Source organism: Chrysemys picta, chromosome 1, assembly GCF_011386835.1.
Source record: "Chrysemys picta bellii isolate R12L10 chromosome 1, ASM1138683v2, whole genome shotgun sequence".
Taxonomy (NCBI): Eukaryota; Metazoa; Chordata; order Testudines; family Emydidae; genus Chrysemys; species Chrysemys picta.
The window spans coordinates 134,822,951-134,850,011 of record NC_088791.1 but is presented as its reverse complement, the minus strand read 5'-3'; the positions used below and the strand labels follow the sequence as shown (position 1 = coordinate 134,850,011).

At 38.8% G+C, this 27,061-nt stretch overlaps 1 protein-coding gene across 30 annotated transcripts in view; it reads left to right on the top strand.

Moving 5' to 3' along the window:
* The window catches only part of FERRY3 (FERRY endosomal RAB5 effector complex subunit 3), a 28,480-nt gene extending 5,533 nt beyond the window's left edge, over nt 1-22,947 (top strand). For 12 of the 30 annotated variants that reach the window (XM_005307815.5, XM_005307813.5, XM_065571118.1 and 9 more), the window contains 10 exons: nt 1,805-1,904; nt 1,988-2,109; nt 3,664-3,770; nt 4,509-4,706; nt 7,055-7,183; nt 10,174-10,248; nt 12,459-12,661; nt 18,621-18,678; nt 20,562-20,629; nt 22,261-22,947. In XM_005307815.5, the coding sequence (XP_005307872.1) occupies nt 1,805-1,904; nt 1,988-2,109; nt 3,664-3,770; nt 4,509-4,706; nt 7,055-7,183; nt 10,174-10,248; nt 12,459-12,661; nt 18,621-18,678; nt 20,562-20,629; nt 22,261-22,353 (1,153 nt within the window). In that variant the 3' untranslated portion in view covers nt 22,354-22,947. The remainder of the gene's footprint in view (nt 1-1,804; nt 1,905-1,987; nt 2,110-3,663; nt 3,771-4,508; nt 4,707-7,054; nt 7,184-10,173; nt 10,249-12,458; nt 12,662-18,620; nt 18,679-20,561; nt 20,630-22,260) is intronic. The other 18 variants (XM_065571170.1, XM_065571152.1, XM_065571160.1 and 15 more) reach the window with 2 other exon arrangements.
* Nucleotides 22,948-27,061: the final 4,114 nt, after the last annotated feature.

Below are 27,061 nucleotides of genomic sequence, written 5' to 3'. Positions count from 1 at the left end.
ACATTTATTTATTTAGGGTCTAGAAAACACAAAAAGGCCCCTGTACAAAAGGTCCAGTACCTTTTAACATGCCTGAAGTAATGCAAACCAACAACTTCCTCACATCAAAAGAGGGAGAAAAGACCTCCATTCCAGCCAATGATTATAGCTTATAATACATATTATTGGAACATTGGATTCTAGATAACTGATAGACTGTTGAAAAGCTGCAAAAAGCCTCTTTATCCACTAGGGAAAGTATATGCAATGCTTTCCTCTTTAGAGCAGAAATAAAAGCTTAAGCTGAAACATTAATACACAGAAAAATATATAACAATATAAAATATTAGTTAAAAAGGGACAGTTGTCAGGCATCATTGTATTAACACCAAAGTGTCCCAATTACATAGTTTGTTGAGTAGCAAGTGAAGGTAAATGTCTCAAAACCTCAACCTTCTGGTATTATGCCCACATTATACAGTGCATGCATACGTATTTAGTTTTTTTCTCCCAGTATGAAGTTACTTTATTCGTGACCGTTATGGAGACATTAAATTGCTACAATATGGGTATAGTATGAGGTTCTGACTACTAGTGAATTATTTTCTCAGTGAATCACATGTATGGATAAGCAGAAACCGAGCATATGGAAATAACTCCACATTCTATCTTGCAGAGCTTTGCTATGGCATAACTGTGTATTGACTTCAGTGGAATTTATTTTCATGTATTTTGCATGACCATGAATCTTCATATGTAAGGGACTATTGAAGTTACACCAGTTGAATGTAGGCATTATACATTCAATTTACCCATGACCTGATTCGAAAACCCTGTCCCTAGGTTTTAAATAGCTGTTTTGTGCAAGGTATTGCTGCCAGTTCTGTGCTATGTTGAGCTGATCTTTCCTTGGAGAAAAGCGTGCCTGCAAAAGAAATGATGAGGCAAGTGACAAAAGAGGATTAAGGAAAGGAAAAGAGAGTTTAGCTGAGCTGGCTTAGATGATTGGTGGTTATGTGCTACTGAATCTTTCTTACTTTGAACGTAGCTCACACTGGAAGTTAGTTCAATATAAAATGATTTGGTAGTCTTAGTCCAGTTTCTGGTGGTTAGGTATCCACATCACAGAAACACTACCAGTTGATAGTCTCACAGGACTGAATAGGTTCAGAAATTAAACTATCCTTTCAACACAACAGATACTCCCTTCAACTCAGAAATGGGAGAAGTTTGTCCTGCTCTGTTTCTGTAAAAAGGATTTTAGTATCCAGGTTCCTTAATTTAACACACTTCACCTGCTTTAATTTTTTAAAGGGAAAAAGATTAAAATAAACTGTATTTAAACTATTTTCAACAAACAAAACAATGACATCCTTCTGATATGCTGAGATTTGAAAAGTTGCTACTGCACATGTGGAAATTGACTTTTTAAAAAATGGTTGGTGTTACTGATCCTCAAACAGTGTATAAAAAGTTCACTCTTAAAAGGAGTCAACCAATAGCATTTATCTAATGCTAACAAACCGTTCTACACATGGTTTGTTAGCACTGGATAAAAAGTTGCATAAAAATCTGCTTGCTTTACACAGATATTCCCAGTGAAGTCCCTTGCACTACTTATGTGGATAAGTTGGGTGGGTTTGGCGCTGGATTTCTGATTTTTTTTGCCTTCAAGCTTAATTTTATATTTAAACCTACCTTGAGAATGAAAATGATGATGTAATTGACAGCTATAAGTAGCTAAGCTTTCAACCTTGGCAGAGACATCCAGAAAGTTTACTTAATGTAACTGTGCATTGGTCTAAATGATTGGCTTCTGATTTAGACAAGGAGCAGAAATGGATAAGGTGATGCAAGAACTAGGAAAGTCGCTAACAGATCAAGATGTAAATGCGTTGGCTGCTCAGCATTTTGAATCCCAACAGGTAAATTAAGTTCAGTGAATTGGAATAAATCATGCAAAGAATTGTCTTAAAAATGAATTGGTTGGAATGATGTTTACTTTTAGGTTTTGGAGAATAAATGGACCAGTGAACTAAAACAGTCCACCGCCATCCAAAAACAGGAGTATCAGGAATGGGTGATAAAACTTCATCAAGATCTAAAAAATCCCAACAACAGCTCAATCAGGTATTTATCTCTGCTGTAAAGTTCTCTTTTAAATATTCTTTCTGTTCAACTACAGTAATTTACAGGACTCGCTTTTTAGTAATTGTTCTCTAATAGTCATTTAAATTGAAAATATATATTGAAAGGCTGAGAGCCACTGAAAATAGAACCATCACATGTTCTTTTATAGAAGAGAGAAAATATAGAACACTCTGCATGGGCTTAAATTATGTCTTTAAGTTGTGTCTTCCTACTTTACCTTTATATTAGAAATATACATTTTAAATAGTATGTTCCAGAATGCATTCTGAGGTCATTTATGGATGGTTTTTTATGCGTGTAAGCTGGTGTAGCTCCAGAGTTGTCAGTATATACTAGGTGAGTTTCTGACCCTTGTTTCTGATTTTCAGAGTACCAAGGGCTGTAGGTCCTTAGCACATCTGGAAATCATGCACAAAGTCTCAAGTCAGGTGGTACCTAAAAACGGAGCTACGCCAACTTAGGCCCCAGTTCTGCAAATGCTTGTGGATGGAGTAGTCCTGTTGAGTTTAATAGAACTACTCACAAGAGTTCATAGGATTGAGATCTTTACTAATAGTTACAAAAGTTGGAGTCTTAATTTTTTTAATTAAAGCTTTAATTAGGCAGAAACAGATGGGGCACCTGGGAAGTGCTAATACAGCATGCCATCTCTTACTGTTTCAGCTGCACCCAGTTGTGAGAGGAGACTGAAAAGTGTTTAATGATTAACTTTAATTGATTTGGAAGATGCTGTTTACACAGTGAAGAGAATAAAAATTAAATCTCAGTTTTAAAAAATAATACAGTATTATTCAACTCGATACTCATTACTTTTTTATTTTTCCTTTTTGTGACATTTATGTCTTAGTCGTCTTCTAATGTTGCAGAAACAAACATGTTTTATTTATTTGTGCATGAGCTGCACTAAGCATGTTGACAACACTGTTTTCTGGAAACAGTGTTTGTCTTCTGCCGGGGAATCCAGCAAGGGGAGCTTGTGTTCTTAATGTACCACAAAAGAAATCGAGACTTTCATATCATTCATTATGAGCAAACAGTGGTGGATTTTTTTCTTTTTTAAAGGAGTGTTTAAAAGCTTTTCTACCAGATTGTAACGATTTAAAAGTAGGTCTAATTTGAAGCTCACATTCCTTTAATATTCCATTTTAAAACATCCACAAATGGATTTTTATAAAATCCAGCAACTGCAGAATTATTTACTGGATGCTCTCAACAGCTAAGTTAAGAGGGGAAATCCAATATTTTTTTTATCTTAAATCTCCCCTCTTTATAGTGGAATCTGTGATTTCTGCTCAGTTTAGGATAGAGCTGGGATTTGGAAGCTCTCTGGGCCATACCGCTGTATTTTAATTATAAGGCTGCAGCAATCTGCTCTGTTTCATGCAAATTATATGCAGCCTTTTGGCTTCCACAGATCAGTTGGGCAAAACTTGTATGTCCCTAACACAAAACAAAACACATTTCTGCATTTGAAAAGAAGAACATTAATGATAAACCTACTAGAGCTTTTAAATGTATTTTAATGGATTTCAGTGAGGAAATTAAGGTTCAACCCAGTCAGCTGAGAGAATCTGTAGAAGGCAATGGAAGAATTTATGAAGAGCAGAGACAGTTAGAAGAAAGTTTTACTATTCATTTGGGTAAGTATAATAACATGATCCCATAGATAATTGAGCACTGAATTCTCAAGAAGTCATTAAGCTGAAGTGTAATTATACAGAATCATACTTAGTACTGAGAATAAGTGACAAAGTATTAATATAATACCTAGCATAAGGCATCTTGATCTGTTGTATTTAAACAATAGCCTTGCCCAGTAGCTAACTGAAAAACTCTTTCCAGGGAAAATTTCAGGATACAGATAAAATTGTTTTTTTTACCTAGAACCTGATTCAGCTTCTGTTGAAGTCAATGACAAAAGTTAAGAGTTGGATTGAACTCCAAAAAAGAATTTCCAAACATTAAATATTTAAAATGAACAATTTAAATTTGTTTATGCAATTGTATTTTTTTAATATTTGACATGTGCTGACAACCTACATATTTCTTCCTCTGTCTCATGGTGGAGGATGGGACTTGTTTAGAGGCCTAGATTTACCTTCCTTTATCATACACACATGGTCTTAGCAGACCCTTTAGTCTTGTAAATTGCTACTATCAGTAGTATAAAATCTTGACACCTTTATAGATGCTAAATGCACTCATTACCCTCATTTGATTATTTGTTGTGTATCTTCAGTCTAAGTTTTGTTCACACACATACACAATGCATATTTGAGCATTAAAGGGTTGATAGCAATGAATATTCTAGTTCGTTATTTAGTAATATATCTGAAGTTGTTTGTATTCAGCACTCTTCGGGTTTGCTTTCTACACAGGAGCCCAGTTGAAAACTATGCATAATTTGAGATTATTGAGAGCTGATATACTGGACTTCTGTAAACACAAACGCAATCACCGAAGTGGAGTAAAGCTTCACAGACTTCAAACTGCATTGTCACTCTATTCAACTTCTCTTTGTGGCCTGGTTTTATTGGTAGACAACCGAATCAGTTCATACAGTGGCATCAAAAGAGGTAAGTCATCTAATTCAGTGTATTGTTGAAGCGAACACCAAAGTTACCCTTGCAGTCTTTACTTTTGCTCCCTATCCCTTCTCAAAAAGAAGCAATTCCTATAAAACTTGATTTTACCACAAGTCCTCCATTTCTCTCTTTATCTGACAGATCTCAAATCTTGTAGCTGAATTTGCTTCAGCTTATCTCTGTTCTCCAACATACTACTAAAATAGTCTTAAGTGTCTGGATCCCTCTCTCACTTGCCTATTCTGGAACTTGCTTAATAATAATAATAATTAATTAATAGTATTTCCAGAGTGTGCTGCACTGCCTATATCTTTACAAAGATAAAGGTTTTCACAGTTGGGTGCCTAAAGCTAGGCTTTAAAGTCCATATTTAGGCATCTTAAAAAAAAAAAAAAAAGGCCGGAGTTTCAGAAGTGTTGAGAACTGCAAATTTGAGTGGAAGTCAATGAAAGTTGTATGTGCTTTCTGCTCCAGAAAACGGAACTGGTAGCAGTTGTGAGAGCACTCCTTTTAAATAGCTAGACTTGTATAAATGGTTAGCCACTGTGGGCAAGGCAACTGAAATTTTATTTGCCCCAGTTCCAATCTTGGCCACATCGGCTTTCTCTGAACCGCATTACAGACCTCTCCCAGCTTCCGCCTGAAATTCAGTACAAAAATGTTTACATTTCAAATGTTTGTTTTGGCCAGAGTCACTGTTACTGGTTGGGTCTCCTGTCCCTGACATCCTGTTGTATCCTTTCCTTAAAAAATACTTCCAGTGAGAAGTAAAGTATTCCAAGAGAATAAAAACAGAGTAGCAGAAGAAACTGCATCATGATATAATTGCCATTACTACTATTTCTAGTCTGCTTCAGATCCTAAAAGTATGTTTCATACTCACAATAATTATTTTTTACTTATTTCAGTTTATCAAAACAGACAAAAAGCTGCTTGTCCTAATCCCTAGATGTTGTTTAGAAGTCATAATAAACAAAGATTTAAAAAGGCAGCAACTTCTATCATATATAGCAGCAACTAATTAGACCTTAGAGCTAAGGGGGGAAAATGTCTTCTGCCTAAAAACTACTTCTTAAGAAACATTCCCAAAAGCCCTCTTAAGATTAACCTGGTCACATACCAGGGAGGTCAACAAGGTATATAAAGATTCTTACTTCCTAACTTTTCAATCATTAGCTTCCTTATTTAGCGAATAATAGCAAAAGCATCGTGTGCACTCTACACATTTTGAAGGTATTTTCCCATTCAGTTTGTTTTTAATAACAAATAAAAACCTGAACCTGGTGACTTTTATTTAGAGAGTGACTGGAGGAAAATTCTTAGGCCTTGATCCTGCAACATAAATCTACAAGTGGACTGTAGAGCCACAATGAAGATAATGGGGCTCCATAGGTGCACAGCAATCTGCCCATGCAGTAAGCGTTGTGGGATCAGGGCTGTGTTATTTGTTCAGGGCTGACAGTGTGCTCAGTACAGTAGAAGAAAGTCTTATAACTTAGCCCCCGTGTTGCAGATATTTTAGAACTATCCATGTGAAGCATGTGTGTATATTAGGGCCTGCAAAGATTTCTAAATCCTTATGTTTGCTTATGGGAGTAGTCCCATTGAAACAAGTGTGGGGGGGAGAAAGAGTGAGTGTGTGTGTGTGTGTGTGTGTGTGTCTCCGTCCTAGCAAAATGGGGCCTTGATCTTAGTTGGAGCCTTTATGCACCTCTGAAATACTAATAATCATTAATTTTGAACCAAAATTGCACTTTGATCTAAGGAGATGCATACTATTGTTCACAGAAAGGATAAGGAGTCTGCTACCAGCTGGGGCACTCTTCTGTAGTTGTAAGGTCTGTGTTTTTGGTGTTGGAGGACTAGGGTTCTGATTCTGGCTTCCTAGATATGTTGTGTGAGAAATTTATCTATTAATTCATTTTGTCTGCAGCACATAACTTTTTACACTAGTAGTCATACCAGTTGTTGGTAACTAACACTCTGACACATTTCACTAAAATATTTATGGTAGGTACCAACAAAAGAGGTTACAGCATTCAAATGTATATGTCTTACAAAATAAGAGAGAAAACTAATTTATGCACACAGTATTTGTTTGGTTCAGGCATGGTCTTTTAGGTTACTTGGTATGTAATATCAGTCTTTGAAGATTTTCCTTTTTAAATAATCCATTTATTTAAAAAATGTTCTAGCTCTCTTGTAAATTGTTTGAATTTAAAGTGGAGCATAGTAGATACATTTGCTATTCTCACTAGCTTGCTAGAGTACTAGCACAAAATTATATAATATTCGCAGACAAAAGCCGCAACTTGTGTGTTAAACTTACTTTCTTTTAGATTTTGCAACAGTTTGCCAAGAATGCACAGATTTCCATTTTCCTGGGATTCAAGAGCAGCTTGAAATTGTGCAGCAGGTTGTACTTTATGCTAGAGCACAGCGCAGCAGTAAGTCAAAAAGACAGCATGGTCAGTGTCAATCAGAATTATTTTTCTTGAAATAGAACATCCCTGTGACTAAATGCTTTGTGTGTGTCTGTATGGGCAAGTTACTCTCTGTGCCTCAGTTTCCCTCTATGTAGAATGGGGATGTACCTCCAAAAAGCACTTTGGGATTGGGTGCGGGGGAGAGATGAGTGATATATAAATACACAATAGTTTATTAGATCGCTTCTGTCTCTTGAAGCATAAATGGTCTGCCAAACTGATTGTCTGAAACTAACGTACAAAATTTGCAATAAAAGTAAGCTAGAGAGCTCAGAGAAGACAGAAACATTAGGGATATCTGTGGTTTCCAATATAAGTTACTTTTACTTTGCTTCATAGCAGTAATTCAGCCAGCTCTCATTTTAATTTGTCTTTTTAAAGGTTCATATGTAGGCAGAAAAACATTCATCTGTTAGATCCTTTCTCTTCTTGACACTTAAATCTTTAGAGATCTCCGAAAGACAGGATCCAATATCTGTTATGTAGTAAGCAAAGAGTAATTGTCTTCTTTGATATTGTTTACTCTAACTGGCACTGAATTAGTTTTAGACTCATTGGTCCTGGTGTGGAGAAAGCTATCTGGCACAATTTTATAACTTTTACCAGTCCCTCTGTTAATGCCTGGAGCAACATTAGTATTATCCCTTTCCAAGCTACTGATGAGCAGAGATCAAGGATTCAAATGTGCACTTTAATATAGTGCACATTGCCATATATCCTAAGCTTCTACACTCATGCATGTGTATCCTGTAATGATTGTAACATCTTTGTGTGTCCTGTCAAAAGGTAGGCTCAAGCCCTAAAAGAAAATACTATAAGAAAAGCTAATTGTTATGACATTTTCACAAACTCTGTATAGCTGGTGTCAAATTTTTAAAAGAAAAAAGGTAGAGGTACTCTTCCAGTGTCCTCCCACAAAAGAAGCTGCCTGCTTGAGAGGCCACTCGTGATAGATTGAGCAGATAATCAAAATATGATTGTGTATGTCCTCTAGGCTTGTTTACCTCTCAGTGGTGTTCCAATATACCGATAGGTTCTCCTGGATGCCTTGGCTCCATCTTTATTTTTCTCCCCTTCAATCAAGTGGCAGTATCTCCACATTCATGAGGCCAAAATGAGATGTTAGTTATACTTGAAATACACCAGCAACTGAATTAATGCCCTGTGTGATGAATGGGGAAATTCACCTCTCTTAGAGCTATTGTTCCAGTCTGTCTGTAAACTTGGGCACACAATATGGCATTGGTTAACAGAAAAGACTTAATTAAAAAAAAAATCTTTAGATTCTGATGCACAAAGTGGCAGCTTGGGAAAGGTTCTGGCATGCCGTACCTTCTCCCTCTCTCTGATTTAAGCCTGCCTATAGCAATGGACAAATTTTAGTCAGATTTATTTTTTTTATTTTCTGTCTAAAGATTTAGAAATTTCAATAATGTGGAGGGAGTTACTATTTTTTCCTTCACAACCATTGGGTAGTAAAGAAGAGAATATCCTAACTAACATGAGGACTGGGGGGAAGTGTATCATTCACCCCTCTACCTTGTATTTACAAGTGGCTAAGAGATTGCACAAAATGACAGGAAGTCTTCAACCACATGCTGTTGAGGCAGTACTCATTCTTTTGTTTTCATGCAAAGAAGTACTTATGTGGTTTAAGTGAGTCAGTAACGTGAGTAGGCTCACAAAAGTATATAGAGAAACTATTTTCCTTTAGGAACCAGCATGTTGTAGTAGACAGTCTTATGAAAATAGTTTTCAGTATTTTTTTTACTTCCGGTTTTATGTAAACATCTCCATAATTTTCCTTGATACAAAGTAGTACCGATAATTCATTTCATGTAGTAAATCATTGTTGTTTTCTTATTTTTACACTTCTTTTAAATTCTTTTTGTATAAAATGAATGGAAAATTGTTGGTTATATGTTAATGGGCTTCCATAAACATTTATGTTCCTGTTTGCAAATAAAAAAAAATCAAGTTACTGCTCTCCTCTTATCTGTAAGACTCTAATGTGACTTTAGAGCAGGGATCGGCAACCTTTGGCACACGGCCCACCAGGGTAAGTCCTCTGGCGGGCTGGGCTGGTTTGTTTACCTGCCACGTCCACAGATTCTGCCAATCACAGCTCCCACTGGCCGCAGTTCGCCGCTCCAGGCCAATGAGGGCTGCGGGAAGTGGTGCGGGCCGAGGGATGTGCTGGCTGCTGCTTCCCGCTGCCCCCATTGGCCTGGAGCAGTGAACCGCAGCCAGTGGGAGCCGTGATCGGCTGAACCTGTGGACATGGCAGGTAAACAAATTAGCTTACCCTGGCGGGCCACGTGCCACAGGTTGCCGATCCCTGCTTTAGAGAATTAAGACCATAAAAATAAATGAGAATTAGGAGACCAAGGGGGGGCGAGGGCAACTTTAAGAAAGAAAAGCAGTGGTTCTCAACCTATTTACCATATTGGGCCACATATGCAGCTCTGTGTTATGTGGGCCACATCCACACAGTATGCATACTACCTGTATGGCCCTGAGGATGTTACATGGGCTTCAGCTGTGTGCTGATTAGGCCCCAGGTGGGCCGAGAGTTGAGAACCACTGGCCTAGAGTGACTATATATTTATGCGTCCCCAACATCATAGTATCTGAGTGCCTTGCAAGTACAGTGAAATAACAATCTTTCTTCCTTCCAAGTCTGTTCATAGCATTCTGTTTCTATTATATTTTGAGTGCATTTGGTTTTCGGAGCACGCCTAAATAAAGGACTGCTGTGTGAAAGCGAAGTCAGAGATGATTTTGCAATTCGGACCTGATCCAAAGCCTACTAAAGTCCATTAAAAGACTTGCATTAATTTCAGAGGGCTTTGGATCAGCTCCTAAATTCTTAAAATGTGATGAGTGAAAATATTTAATGTCTGTTTACCAAGGCTAATGTAATACATAGCTTATATACAATGTACAGTATTTAATGGTTACATTACATACAGATTCAGTAAACAGAAATGGTGGAAATGAAGATAAGTCCAAGAATATTGAACGAAACCAATCAAATATTTTGCCTGGTGAGTACTATTATGAGGATTTGTATTTTTTTTTAAAGCAGACTGTGCTTTATAGATACATATTTTTCTAGTTCTAAATTCAAAGCACAAATTTGAAACTAAACACAGCTTGCCCTGAATCAGAGAGAAGGGGTGTTCTTGTGGCTAAGGCACGGGTCTGTATGTCAGGACATCTGGTTTCTATTCCCAGCTTTGCCACTGACTTGCCATGTGACTTTGGGAAAGTCACTTAACCAGTCTGTGCCTAAGATTTGTTTTGCTAATAAAAAAAACAACCCACCTTACAATATTTGAAGGAGTATTGAAATATTTTCAGAAAACAATTGTCTTTTAAAATAGTTGATTCTGGTCACTATTGCTGTGATCCAGCAAAGCACTTAAGCATGTGCTTAACTTTAAGCAAATGAGTAGTCCCACTAAAGTCAGTGGGACTACTCATACACTTAAAATTAAGCATATTCTTAAATGCTTTATTTAACCAGGGACTTCAGGAGGAAATCTCTCATTGCTTCTCTGTATGTGTTGTCCCATTAGTAAGAAAAGTTTATGTAGAAATGATTTGAACATCTACACACAATTTGTGCACTATTTAGAAACAGCTTTAGTTGAATCAGGGTAATTCCTAATGTGGACACTTTTTAAAATCACTCAGTTAAATTAGTTTAGTTTAATTACAAGCCAACTTCAGCTAAAAGACATTCAAACTGATGTGAAGATGTCCAAGCTGGGGGTGTGGTGGTTGCACTGATTTCACTAAAGCTGTTTCTAAACCAGGGCAGTTAAATTAATGTACAAACTGCATGTAGACCAGCCCTATAGGGAGAATAACATTTCTCCCTTGTTTTGCATAAGCAGTGTTGAAATTGGCCTACCAGAAGCAAAGGGCCCAACTCAGAACTTTGTTTCCCTTGCCACCTCCCATCACAAGTATTCTTTCCTTTTGCCTCCTTTACTTTGTCTGCGGGTGTTTTTGCTGCACACACTTCCTTTCCTTTCTATTGACCCCTTTACCTTTATGATTTATAATTCTCTTGTATTCCAGTTCATTCACATAGCTTTCCTTCGGCCACTCCTAAAAATGTTTATATTTTGTGTGACTGGTGGTAGAAGAGTAGTGTTAAATTCTCCCCCCTTTTCTTTCTCCACTTTCCAACTGGCTTGTTTGCCGCTTTTACAACACCTACAATATCCTTAATTTCAAAAATATTTTGTTCATGAAAATCCGCATCCTACTGATGCTGTTTCTATATCCCATCTTTATAATTAGGTCCCAATCCTGCAACGAGATTCACGCAGGTGACCCTCCCCCCCTCTCCCCCCCCGAGATTTCCCTCTTGACTTCAATAGGGCTATACCCAAGTGGATCTGTTTGTTGGATTAGCATCTTAATTTGTGGTGGCTGTCCCCAAAATTTCCTCACACCTTTATCTCTGTTACTTTGGGCTAATATCAGATCCAAGACTCCATTGCCCTTCATGCTTCCTCCACTTTGGGGATTAAAACTGTGTTCCACCAAGTCTAAAAATACCTTTTGACAAATTGTTTAAAAAGTGCCTAAAAACTAACCCCCATTACTACACCTTCTTTTTAATTTTGATGCTCTCTGATAACCCACTTCATCTTCCTGTACATTCCTGTTAGATAACCCACTATCCTTTCCCACAGGCTTTTTGTAGCCTTTATTTTAACCCATCCATTTTGGGTATTTCCGCCTCCCACATCTGTCTGCACTTCACTGCTTGCGTATATGTTTTCACTGTTACACCTCCTCTTTATTTTTTTTCTCTACTGACGTCTTCTACCACATATAGATCATATCTGTCTATATTGGCACTGTCATGCCTTATTACACCAGATCTCTGATGCCAACTAAATACAGTGGAAAAGCATGGAAATAAGTCTTGGGTCAATGTGAACAGGGGATGGGTGTCACTGTTCCGCAGGTTTTTACATCTGTTAGTGTCTTTTCTTATTTATAGCTACTGATCTAGGTTAGATGGGCACATTTTGCCTTGTGTCTTTAAAATAACAGTAAGAAAGTACAGCAATTGATTTAATTTGATAAAGGAGCATTACACACCACATTGGATTCAGACCATTGGTATTAAAACATGTCATTCCCAGCATGCTTTGATGTTTATTATATATGTTTGTATTTAGTATAGATTACTAGCATGATAGAGATTACATTTTCTTTCATTGTTTTGCAGGAGAATTTTACATCACACGCCATTCAAATCTTTCTGAAATTCATGTTGCTTTTCATTTGTGTGTGGATGATAATGTAAGGTCTGGTAACATTACTGCTCGGGATCCTGCGATCATGGGCCTCAGAAATATTCTCAAAGTTTGCTGTACACATGATATTACTACAATTAGCATCCCTCTTCTACTGGTACACGATATGTCAGAGGTAAGTAAAAGCAAACAAAACAAAAAAAAACCAACAAAACCACCGAGTAATTTAACCTCTATATTTGCACTCAGAAAAGTAGCATATTCCTACATTTGCTGGTCTAATTGAGAAAGCTCTACAGTAGCTGTGCCATACTCCCAGTTTTCATTGATGCTGGTTGAAAAAGAGTGGAGGTGAGAAATTTAGAGTGTACTAGCACTGTTTGTCTCTGTGTTCTATTTATTATTTGTAGATAGTACAGGATGGTCTCAGTCTTTATATTTAACAAAAAAAGGGGGGGGGGAGGAGGGAGAGGGAGGAAAAAGCAACCTAACTTAAAACACTACTTTTAGCATTGCATAGTCCTTCTTCAGAAACTAATCAATCTGACCCTAGTCCTGCAAAGGAATCACCAGTAGGGATCCTGATTTAAATGGCACCCCACACAGACATAGGGTCTGCACAGATTCTTTTGTAGGATCAAGACCTATTATTGTAAAAGATGTAATTGTGCAAAAGTTAGGAAACTCTCAGTTAGTGTTGTGCATAGTTATATACTTCAACCTAAAAGTTTAGAACTAGATAATTAACTCTCTTAAAAAATGAAATCTTATCTCTGATATAAACCTTTTTTCAGGCTGCAAACCTGAGTTGATCTATGCAGGCATAAGTCTATTCATGGAGATTGGTTATCAGAACTTGAGTCTTAGGTTTTAATTAGGGAGGGAGAACATCAGTTGATTCCTGTGATATATTTTGTGGATTTTCTTCAACCTTTAGTTCAGTTTTATTTTCAGTTGCATAATCTTAAAAAAAAAAAAATTATATATATCCCGTCCTTGTACTCTAAGGGCAGGTTTACACTATAGCCCAAGTCGATATACAGACGCTCCCTGGGTTACGCAAACCCAACTTACACAAATCCGCACTTACAGAAAAAGTTCCGTAAGCTTTTTTTTTTTTCTTGCGTAATTGTCGGATAAACGTTCCCGTCTTACACAAAATTCGACACTTGCGTAAGTCAGGGAGCATCTGTAACTTATGTCACTCAGGGGTGTGAAAAATCACATACACATACCCCAAGCGACGCAAGTTTTCATGGTTCTCACCGGTGCTATGTCAGTGGGAGACACTCTCCCGCCAACATAGCTTCTGCTTCTCGCCGAGGTGTAGTAATTATGCTGATGGCAGATCGCTCTCCTGTTGGCATAGCATGTTTTCACCAGATGTGCTACAGCCGTGCATCTGCATCGGTGCAGCTGTGCCGATTTAGCACTGTAGTGTAGACTTGCTCCTCATTTTCTGATGGGATCCTAGTTAAGACACGTTCTAATGTGTGAAACTGAAGAATAGAATGAACACCTAGCTCTTTAGATTCTTAAATGCTAATTTCTTTTATCTCCCTTTTTGTATTGGTTTTCTGGTTTAAGCATTTGCAGAATAAACATTATGACCAGCATAGTATGTGTAGATTTAGGCAAAACTATATATTCATCCTTGATATACTTTGTGAATTGAATTGGAACTGTTGGTAACAAACAAATTATTGCAGCTGGCTGACCTAATTTAAAACATACAACTTTTGTAATACATTTGACAGGGAGAAATGAACAATATCAGATTTCTGAAAGCTAATCTGAACTTGGTGCCTTTGGAAACCTTGTTTTCTAAAGTTGTGTTTACCACCTACGCAAAAATTTTTTTTTGTAAAGTGGTTAACCAGGAGCACAGCTGCAGAGATGTTGAGATGTTTCATTGTGACAGGCATTCATCAGGAGCTTTCTTTGTTGTTCTGCAAAAAAAAGAAAAGAAAAAAAAAGCCCTTTTATAGATGGATTTTTATAATTTAGCAACTGCATGGAGTTTATTAACCTGAATGAAGGGTGACTTCTCTTTTACTGGTATTGGAACTTCATATAAAGTGAATGTCACAAAAAAAGTTGCTTTTCCTGTTTCACTTGTGCCTAATGGTCCTGGTCCATAACTGGGGCCCCTTGGTGATATGGCAGTGCAAATAATTGTAATAATAATACTGCTGGGTTTTTTAAAAAGTACACTCTGTAGACTTCAATGTGTGCAAACCCGGTTCTGTCCTGTGTGCTGCATAACCTGAGGTAACTTCATGCTATTTCCTAATGGACGGGTGTTTACATTTCATCACTGAAAACACCACAACTGGCAGTCTGAGCAGATGGGCTGAACTCCTCTCAGACAGGATCCCCCTCCCTCCCTCAGCTCAGAGCTGTTGCTTTGTTCCTCAGGTGTTGTGGTTGCCATGGATAGAAAGAGGAGGAATATTTTGTGGCTTCTGTTGCCTGTATTACTGTTCTATAGAAAAGCAGAACATTTCTCAGGGGTGTCAGTCAGGCACCTATTGTGACCATTACAGGGATGCAGAACATTTTCTGAAAAGTCCAAAAAGTAGAAATGGAGATTTTACTACCTGTAGCATAAACTGGCTGTTTGTATCATTTTTGCAGATTATTTTGGGTATGTGCCCTTGTACCACTATAAACAATTCCACTCCTCATTTCCATCAGATATATCATATGAGACAGCTACCAAATTCACATTTAGTCAGAGTATAACTATTGTAGCCCGGTCCTTACTAAGGCAAATGTATAGAAATTAATTGGACTTTTGCCTGACTGAGAACTGCTTAGAGACTTCAGGACTTGACTCTCTATTTTTAGCCCTTATAGGGCCTGATGCTGTAAAAACTTAAGCACCTGTGTGACATTCCCCAGGGTACAATCTGAACTGATGGCCAGCTGTGTCCCCTCAGTTCTCTAACCTGGGGTCCCTTTCACATTGCAACCACTCTTGGCCTTGTTCACACACAGCCTCTCTAGCATGTAAATTACTCCCAGATGAGTTATGAGTGCTCTTAGCCAGCCACTCCTGAATGTGAGTGTCAGAGTGACACCAGCAAACTCCCAGGCCCAGACTTGCCCCTAGAAATGTGTGTGGTGTACAGCCCAGTACCCTTCTGAATAACACAAGCTCATAGAAAGTCCGTCATTTTGTTAATAGAAAATAACATGCACAAACCTTATCTCAAATGGAGCTTCCCAGACACTTCAATCGAAACACATACTGCTTTAAACAAAACAATAAAGCAGGTTTGTTAACTACAGAAAGATAGATAAAGTGATTACAAGTAATAAGGTATAAAATTTAGAATTGGTTACAAAGAAATAAAAGTTAAAACACAAACTAATACCTAACTTATCAAGCAAAGTGAATTCAAAGCAAAGATTTCTCTCATCACGTGCTTTATCGGTGTTACTGGCTGAACTCCTTTCAGACAGGATTCCCCCCCCTCAGCTATGCCGTCGCCACCGCACAGCACGGAGCACCGGGGTCGGAGTGAGCTGCGGCTGCGGGGAAGGGGGAACAGCAGGGGAGGGGCCAGGGGTAGCCTCCCGGGCCAGGAGCTCAGGGGCCGGACAGGAGGATCCCACGGGCCGTAGGTTGCCCACCTCTGTCCTAGACAATGGCCCTCCTAACAAATCAAGCTCTTTTTTTGATAGATTTTTACAGGGCAAGACAGTGATGAGATCATGGTTACTGACTGCAGACCATACTCCCTGAACACTTCTTGTACCTCACTAGAGTGATACTAATCAAAACTCAACCCAGAATGATCGTATCTTTTTTACCCCATACACTAGTACATAGGACCCTGCCCATCTGGTGTGAGTAGCCTTATGAACCTTAGTGGAATACTCTGCATGTAAAAAATAACCTGATAGCATAGTGAAATCATGAGTATATCATTTTTAAAGATGACACAGTAATGATTCAGGTTCTAATTCATATTTGAGTTTTTGTGGGTTTAATTCATTGGCGTTCTGTGTTCAATCTGTTATTTCCGTGAGTGTCCCCAACACTTAACATCTGTACTCCTCTGACACTGTCCAAGAACTGGTGTCATATCCTGCTTCTTCGGTAGGTCCTTTTAAGGTATCAAATGTTTTTTGACCTTACTGACTGCAAAACTACTGCTAATTTGCCTTCAGGGCAACAGGACCTTTCTTTTTAGACACTGGTTTTTAAACTAGGCCAAAACAGGGATCAAAACCACCAACAAACGCCTACCTTACATGTGACAGACAGCCTGTGTAGGCAGATAAATTACAATGAAGACCCAGTATTTCTTCCGGAAAGCTTGAAAAAATATATATTCTGTTGTCCAGCATTGAGCTATCTGATTCATTTGTTGCGTAATCTAAGGGCAAAGCAAACAGATGCTAAGGATTTGCATCATGAGAAAATTGTTTTTAAATGTTACCATTTTACGATGTTGGTTCTACTGCCACTCTAGTTTTTTGTTTTTGTTTTTTTAAATAATATATAACGATCCACTGTATCTAGTGTAGGTGGAAACTGTGGCTTACAGCAACCCCCCTGAGGCAACGTATAGGGTGAACTGTATTTGTGTTACGAAATGATCAGAAGTTTGATACTTTTTAAATAAGACTGATTTTTTCCCCCCCCTGCTGTAGAGATGCTCTTTATGTGGTGTTTGACAGTCTGTAATTTACACTGTGCAGATTTAGAACCATTTGCTGGTTTTATGGAATACAAAAGTGCTTAAACTGGAAATTTGGAAGGGTATGTAGAGTGGCAAGTCCATGTTTATATGCATAGTTCTGTTCATACTGGGAGGTGCTTAACTTTTGAAGTTCCAGAGTGTGAATCATAGGAATGATTCTTTTTAAATAAGGTTAATAAAATTGACATTTATATATCTGCCACTGATGGATTACAAGTGAGATAAAAATAGTATTTTCCATTTTTTGGCTTAGATTCCAAGGAATGTCCGAAATTCATGTAGAGATGCTCCCCGGGTTATGCAAACCCGCACTTACGGAAAAAGTTCCGTAAGCTAGAAACAGTTGGTGGTGGTTTTTTTTTTTTTTTTTTTTTTCCGCATAATTGTCGGGTATATGTTCCTGACTTACGCAAAATTCAAGTTATGCCAGGTATTTCGGAACTGAATGCTTGCGTAAGTTGGGGAGCATCTGTAATGTTCCCCAGTGTTTAAACTTTTATCTAGATCTCAAATTTATTTGACAAGTCCCTATTAGCCATGCCTCTTGGAAAACGTTATAGGCGCAGGGTACCATACCTAATCTTGGTATTTAACGGAGCTACAAATTTCCCCCTCCATCTCTTCTTGTATCTTTCACTTGAATTTTTGAATTTATTTTGTGATATAAATCCAACCCCAACAGAAGACCTATCTGCCCAAGGCATTTTTAGTATGCCAGTGGCCATAGTATGAGGGTCATAGCTAGAGGTCCTCAAAAGGAATACCAACAAATGCAGTGACTGCAGTTAGGCTGTTAAACACATCCTTACTCTAGCAATCCAAAGTATGGATCTGACCATATAAGCAATTTAATTGTACCTAATACCTGAAAGATGAGATTTTCAAAGCCGCTTATGGTAATAGTGCATGTGAATGTTCTTGAGACAAATGGGCGCTGTTCATCAATATCGTCCTTTGAAAATCTCAGCTTAAAAATGCATATTGCACTGTTCACACAGTAGCCTGTCGCAGCACTGTAAATAACTCAGTAGGTAATCCATAACAATAAACATTTCCAGAATGCATTGGAAAACTAAGTGTTCTTTGTCTATGATATTATTTGAAAAGAATGAAGCAGATCAATGAACATTAGCAAATGTGGTCTGTGGCCTGAGACATTCGAGAGACCTCCGCTTAAGAAGAGAACTTTCTGCTTTATAGTAGAGAAAATTGTGTTCAGCAAATGAGCAGGTGTGGAAGGTCATAACACTAGAGACTGTAAAGACAATATGGGAGTAATAAAGACATTGGAATAAGATAAACACGAAAATATTAAAGACCTGTTAGAAAAAACATTGTCTTGCAACGCTATTGTCTTGAGCCACTTGTTGATATTTTTGTTAACTTAAACCAATTTTTAATTAGATTTTCTTTTTTAAGGAAATGACTATACCATGGTGCTTAAAGAGGGCAGAGCTTGTGTTTAAATGTGTCAAAGGTTAGTGCATGCTTCATCTATTATTCTGTGTCACATTCACTGTCAGCACTAATCACTTAAAATTACATGTCGCAAAAGATGAAAAATGTGAGGAATTCAAAATAGAGCGTCAGAAGTAATTTTGTATCTGTTGGCACAACTTTCCCATTAATGTGTATGTTTTCTATATTCTTTCCTGTTTAAAAAGTGATGAACACATGATACTGTGTTAGAACAGAGGGGGAAAAAAGTAATATTAACACACACTTGTCATATGAGGACTTGTCTATACTTGAGCGTGACACCTGCACCACTGTAAGCGCTTCAGTGTAGACACTATCTATACCGACGGGAGGGATTCTCCCGTTGGCGTCAGTAATCCATCTTCCCTGAGAGGTGGTAGCAAGATGGACAGGAGAATTCTTCTGTCCACCTAGAGTTATCTACACAGAGGGTTAAGTTGGTATAGATCTGTCTCTCAAAGGTGTGGATTTTTCATACCCCTGAGAGATGTTCGCTATATGCCTGTAAATTCCTAGTGTAGACCAGGTCTAAGTCCTTGTCTACAATACAAGGGGAAGATCGATCCAAGTTATGCAACTTGGGCTATGTGAATAACGTAGCTGAAGTCGACTTACTTAGATCTACTTACCGTGGGTTCCACACTACGTGATGTCAACTGGAGATGCTCTCCTGTCAACTCCCCTGGCGCTTCTCGTTCAGGTGGAGTACAGAAGTTGACGGGAGAGCGATCTGACCTGCTACATCGATTGTCATACGTCGAACCCCCGGTAAGTGTAGACAAGGACTAAGTCTAGAAGACAAAGATGAAAAAAGACACATTACATCATCAAGCCTCTATCTGCCAGTGCAGAATTGTACCTTCACAGTATATTTTCCAGTATCTCATTCAGTTGACATTTTAAATGACCCACACAATGGAGCATCTACTAATTTTTTTTGGAAATTATTTCAGAGGTGAATGAGCAGGAATTTTCCTGACATTTAGCTTCAGTTTTTTCCCTTTTGTTATTTATCTATTATTGTCTATTACTACTGGTTGTACTCCTGTGCCCTACATTTAAATAATTCCTCTCCATCTTTGCTGTTCAAACCCTTCAAATATTAGTTGAATGTTATGTCCCCTACACTAGAAGTTAGCCAGTTTCTTCTTAGTGGGGCCAGTAGATGGGGGCCATATGCTCATTCACAATTATAATACATCCCTATATCAGCACCATAGAAAAATACTATTAGGAAAGTGTTTAACATATTTTTGTCAGCAGTATGGTATTGTGGACTTATACTGGTCCATGGTCCATATTTTGGGAACCCCTGTCCTATAAACACCATGTCAGCAGCTAGCCCATCTACATGTTTTGCTCTTTCTTCACAAATCAGTTCCTCATGATAATTTATATTGCCCTTCTCCAAACTGCATCCAGTCTGTCAATCTATTTCTGGTATTAGAGTGCCCAGAACTGAATTCAATATTCCAGGTGTGCTCACACCAGAGTTCTATAGAAAGCATAGCTAGTTGTTGAAAGCAAGCTGTCAAAATAATACAGATCCAGAAAGTATCTTCTGATGCCTACTGCAGCTCCATGTTGACCAGCACCAGATTGTGCAGTTTGCTCAAGTGCTGGAACTTCACACCCTTCAAGACTAGAATGGTGTTCTTCATAGTGGATCATCAGGATCTCCAGGTGACCAGAGATTTGAACCAGCAGGTTGGCCAGGCTAGTGAAAACTAATGGGCCAGAGGTGCTGATCTGGTTTATGCAGCTCCACCAGGTTGCTGAAATCATAATTATAGATGTAAATGTATACCACACTCTGATAAGTGTCATTAAAAGGAAAACCTAATGCATATAGCATGTAAATATGTGAATGTTGTCTTTTAGGCTTCATGATGGAAATGGCTTCATGGGATGGAGGAATTTCTCGGACCGTACAATTTCTGGTACCTCAGGTAGGTTAAATTGAGAAATTAACTCCTGGTATGGCCTAGAAGGAGACAAAAATAGAACAGGGCTCTGGGTGCTGATAAATCTGGGTTCTGTTCCCTGCTATGCCTTAGCCTTTCTATATAATCTTAAAAAAAAAAAAAAAAAAAAAATCAGTTAACCTCTCTGTGCTTTAGTCTCTCATCTATAAATTGGGAATAATACATGCTTTAGAGGTGTTGTGACACTTAATGTTTGAACCACTTTTTGCCAGCCACAGATAGAAGGCATTATAGGATGTATCATTATTATCTCTATTTAATAACAGACACATCAGATAACTGGAGTCAGAATTCACAGTGTTTTAGAGGATACATATTTATCATTAATATAAAGTTATGACTTTACTGCTAGTTTCTTTGGAAAGTATGAAATGTAAGCTTAAATGACTTTATTTTAAGCTTTCAGTTGGTCTTCTCCAGCATCTTTGAAAGTTAGTGTGGCAAGAGCCCAATCATGCTTCCACTGAATCAGGCCCCAAAAGACGTGCACTAGAACTACAAAGTTGTCTGTTAATAACTACCAAATTGTTTGAATTCTGAATGATCTTCAGAAGCAGGAAGTCATCCAAAAGTTGTGATCAGTGCTAAGTTTTGTTCATTTGCTCTGGTCCTTAAAGTTATATACATTTCAAAGTTAACTGGAAGTATTATTTGGAAGCATATTCATAAGTTTAAAAAATTACTTGTCAACACAAAGTTATGAGCCTCTACGCAGTGAGAACCAAGAGTAGACTACTCGCAAAATCAGATCTAATTTTGGAATTCAGAGAGTGAGACACCAATCTGAAATCATGAAAAGGACTATGCTAAATCTACTTAACAGAAAGTTAGTGACTGGAGGAAGAAATCCTCTTTAAATAGATAATTTTACTAATGTAAATACAGGGCAATATTCGCAAGTAGGTTTTGTCCTATTAATGACTAGAATTAGGTTATAGCTATGACCATATTTTGTTCGCAATATTGTGGAAATTACGGATACTGCAATATTAGGCTTCCACCACAATTTTGTTTTTAATTAGCGTATTTTGCACAGATCACAATTTTGCATGCATTTTGAGCATCCAATTAGTTCTGCACTAACGTTTAATATCTATAAAATGTAAAAGGCTAATGTGGCTGGTCTTGATTTCTATAGCCATTGTGTTAAGACTTAATTTCCTGAATTTTATGCTGTACTGGTCACTTAAAAAAAAGTAATAGAGTTGAAGCAAAATGTCTGGTTACAAAAAAATTAGCAGGCATAACATAATACTTGTGTTTATATTATTCCAGCAATTTTTTCTTAAGCAAATAGGTCTACTCTAGCTTTTCCAAATTACTGCTATTAACAAAAGTCCATTATTACTTTTCTGCGATTTTGCATCTCTTGTCCTCAACTCGGGTGCATTTATTTGAAGATCATCCCACGATTCAAGTAGGGCCCTAGTCATAGCATGGTGGTTGGAAACTTCATCTGGATGGTAGATGTGCTGCTATAAGACTCCAATACCGAGTAAAGTACTGGAGGAGAGAGGAGAATATAGAGAGAATGGTTTGACTCATCCAAATTATAGCAAACAAATCAATGCTTTTTGTTGTCTTCTTTTTTACAGACTATATCTGAGGAAATGTTTTATCAGCTGAGTAATATGCTCCCCCAGATCTTTCGAGTGTCCTCTACGCTGACTCTGACATCTAAGCACTAACCCCTCTGAAGTAATAAGATGCATGTCACTGGAAGAGATGAGAGTATTGGTTTAAATACCAGAATTTCTCCTCTGTATTTTTCCCAAAATTGACTGTTTATTTGGAAGTTAAATTTTATTACAAGTTGCAAACAAAATAATGTATATCCATTTAAAAGTTCATAAAATCAGTGTTCTGTCTTGATGTATTTGCCAAAAAAAATCAAATACAGTCAGTCTTTCAGCAAGATATTAATGTGAAATATTTCACCTTTTTACACATATCCTGTACAGTAAATATTTGAGTGTGACCTAAAATGTGTGTATTTAAATGTTATCTATAAAAACATAGTAATTTTCAAACCTCAGCATTTACAGTAGCAGGAATAGATATCTATACATTTTTGGAAACATTCTTGTTTTCTGAATTTGCCCAGTGCAATTTAGAAGAGCATGAATTATGTCAGGCAAGCCTTCTTATAATAACTTAAATAATCTGGAAACATTGTAAAAACAACTGTAATAAGGTCACCCTGACCATGAGAATAAAATTGACACCCCCTCCCATAACAGTTACAAAATGAAAGGTAAAATAAAATGAAAAATAACCACTAACTTCTTGTATTGTGCAAATCATTCAGTAGATAATATACTCTTGTGACAGTGATTATGGGTTTCAAGTTTTGTTAAAAAACAGAGTATAGTAATTTCCATTTTCACAATGTTTTTTTTTTTTCTTTTTCATGTCCTGGTATTTTTAGTGTAGCATCTCTTCTTTAGTAAGAAGATTTGGCATTGGTGGGACTTCCACATAGGCAATTCAGTAATAGTATCAGAGCTATTTTTGTGCATTGTACAGAAAAGTAGGCAGGATTAATTTAATATTAAATTTGAATCTTTATATTCAGAGTAGAGGATATCTGGGATCTGACATGGATCACGAAAGTACAAAAAAAAACCAAAAATCTTTTGCTAAGGGCCACCTTTGAAGGCAAAAAATTAATATCACAAAAATTGAAACCCATTGCTGTATATAGCAGCTTGTTATATTGACTCTACAGATCTTGCTAACTTCAGAGGTTTGACTTTGCCTGATAAATGTGAAGAACATAAAGGTCTCTTTTTTGGGGAAGTCAGGCCTGGATGCACAAAAGGAGTTTAGGCATTGTGATGTTGACAGCACAGTACCTAATTTTTAGGTGCCTACAAAATCAATAGAGAGTCCTGTGGCACCTTATAGACTAACAGATGTATTGGAGCATAAGGCACTCTCACTGAAGGGCTATGTGGACTCTCTACTCAGACCCTACGCCGCCAGCAGTCTCAGCTCTCTCCGTGACACCATTGATTTCCTGAGAAAACTACAATGCATTGGTGATCTTCCAGAAAACACCATCCTAGCCACCATGGATGTGGAGGCTTTCTACACAAACATCCCACACACAGACGGAATACAGGCTGTCAGGAAAAGTATCCCTGATGATGCCACAGCACAACTGTTGCTGAGCTCTGTGACTTTATCCTCATGCACAGTTATTTCAAATTTGGTGACAATATATACCTCCAGACCAGTGGTAACGCTATGGGCACCGCATGGCCCTTCAATATGCCAAATTTTTTATGGCTGACCTGGAACAACGGCTCTCGTCCACTCACGCCCCTTCTCTGCTTACGCTACATTCATGACATCTTCATCATCTGGACCCACGGGAAGAAGACTCTGGAAGAATTCCTCCACGATTTCAACAGCTTCCACCCCACCATCAACCTCAGCCTGGACCAATCTACAGGGAGGTCCACTTCCTAGACACCACACTACAAATAAGTGACGGTCACATTAACGCCACCCTATACCGAAAACCGACCGACCACTATGCCTACCTTCATGCCTCCAGCTTCCATCCCGGACACACCACATGATCCATCGTCTACAGCCAAGCACTGAGGTACAACCACATTTGCTCCAACCCCTCAGACAGAGACCAACACGTATAAGATCTTCACCAAGCATTCTCAAAACTACGATACCCGCACGAGGAAATAAGGAAACAAATCAACAGAGCCAGACGTGTACCCAGAAGCCTCCTGCTACAAGACAGGCCCAAAAAAGAAACCAACAACTCCACTGGCCATCACCTACAGTCCTCAGCTTAAACCTCTCCAACGCATCATCAGTGATCTACAGCCCATCCTGGACAATGATCCCTCGCTTTCACAGACCTTGGGAGGCAGGCCAGTCTTCGCCCACAGACAACCCGCCAACATTAAGCATATTCTCACCAGCAACCACACACCACACCATAGCAACTCTAACTCAGGAACCAACCCATGCAACAAACCTCGATGCCAACTCGTCCACATATCTACACCAGCAAAACCATCACAGGACCTAACCAGATCAGCTACATCATCACCGGTTCATTCACCTTCACGTCCACCAATGTTATATACGCCATCATGTGCTAGCAATGCCCCTCTGCTACGTACATCAGCCAAACTGGACAGTCCCTACGTAAAAGGATAAATGGACACAAGTCAGATATTAGGAATGGCAATATACAAAAACGTGTAGGAGAACACTTCAACCTCCCTGGCCACACAATAGCAGATTTAAAATAGCCATCCTACAGCAAAAAAACTTCAGGACCAGACTTCAAAGAGAAACTGCTGAGCTTCAGTTCATTTACAAATTTGACACCATCAGCTCAGGATTAAACAAAGACTGTGAATGGCTAGCCAACTACAAAAGCAGTTTCTCCTCCCTTGGTGTTCACACCTCAACTGCTAGAAGAGGGCCTTATCCTCCCTGATTGAACTAACCTTGTTATCTCCAGACTGATTCTGGCCTGCATATTTATACCTGCCTCTGGAAATTTCCATTACATGCGTCTGACGAAGTGGGTATTCACCCACGAAAGCTTATGCTCCAATACATCTGTTAGTCTATAAGGTGCCACATGACTCTTTGTTGCATTTTACAGATCCAGACTAACACGGCTACCCCTCTGATACAAAATCAATGTGATTCACAAGGCCTGAGGAGGAAGCCTAAGCTCCCAATATAATGAATGGGAGAGAGACCTCTTATATGATTCACAGAAGTCAGTATGTGGGCAGGGAGCCGCCTAATTTAGACAATGAGTGATGTGGACAAGAGAGATGTGCAAGTCCAGGCTGCAGTGAGGCGCCTCTGTCTGCTTGTGATTCTCAGCAAAGAACCCTCTCTTGAGCTACAGCTACACTATGAGCTTGGGATGCGAGTCCTCTGCTTGTGTGCACATGCACTAACTTTCATAGAGCTAGCGTTAGTATAAATAGCGGTGTAGCCATGCTAGGAAGGGGAGAGGCGGTGGAGGCATAGCTGAGCTGGGCTGAGTACATACCAATGGGTTTCAGGCAGGTTTGTTCTCTGCATGTCTTCCCTGCTGCTACTGCAGCTACATTGCTATTTATACTTACGTTAGCGCAATGAGGGCTAATGTACTTGTATTTGCATGAGCCAGGGAATCACAGCCCCAGCTTGTAGCATAGACAGTCTGGGAATTGGGTGCCTACTATGCCATTTTTACATGACACCCAGAGGTAGGGGGTGCAGAGGAGGAATAACTGTCATAAAACTTTTAGGCCAGGCATTAGGGTACTCACCTTGGATGTTGGAGACCCCCAGTTCAAGTCCCCCCTTCCCCTGAGGAGAAGGGATTTGAACAAGGCTGACACCTCAGGTTAGTGCTCTAACCATTGGGCAATGGGCTTTTCTGATGGTCCCGCAAGCTCTCTTGTGCAAGTTGTTGAACTCTGGAAAGATAATGAAAGAATTATTGGGCCAGAGAGAGCGAGAGAGCACAAGCATGAGAGTGACACTATAGCCTAATGGTTACAGCACTCCCCCAGGATGTGAGGATCCAGTCCCCCTGCTCCAGTGACTAACTATCCAGCTTGCAACAGATGAGACTGAGGGAGTCCCCACAGCAGAATATCCCATACTCCTCTGGCTCTGTGCACTGCCCTAAGAGGTGCCCGATCGTACTTCACATCCCTTTTCTCCCTCACATGGAGGGGCAACTTGAACCAGCAGTCTCCCACAGCCCTAATCACTGGGCTAAAAGCTATGAGGGAGACGGACCTCTTCCTCTCCCAGCTGTTTTGTGTGAATTCACCTGAAGGTTTGTCAATCACAGTGGAGCCTAAAACTGAGACTTGGCACCTGACTCCTTTTGTGCACCAGGCCTCGCTAATAATCTTGTGGCTGGAAGCATTTCCTAATCATTTTATAAGGCATTTTACTGAGGAGCTAAATAAAAGTCCTATGTAATAGAAAAACGTGAACCAACAAATGGATTTGCATAACACTGTCGTCTTCTGAGAGCTACACACACCCTGTACAATGGAGCCACTGGATATCTCCCGCTGAGGTGCTGAGTGCCATTTGTTCCATGCCAGCAGCTTCTAAGACAATTGTAAGTATTGCACCTTAATTCAGTGTGCAAGAAAAGAGGTGGGATGTAAATGCAGCCATAAGAAGCTGGAATAATCCTGCTAGAGCTCATTTTACATTGCTGGCCTGAGCTGGAATCAAACCTGGGTCCCAGAAAAGCAAGTGCTCTAACCACTATCCCATGTAATAAAGATGCAGTATCCTAAGTATTCCCCTTAGGAGTTGTAAAGGGGCTATACACTGTGTACTTTGCCAGTTTTTGCAGCCAGTATATCCATTAACTAGAAATGAGCA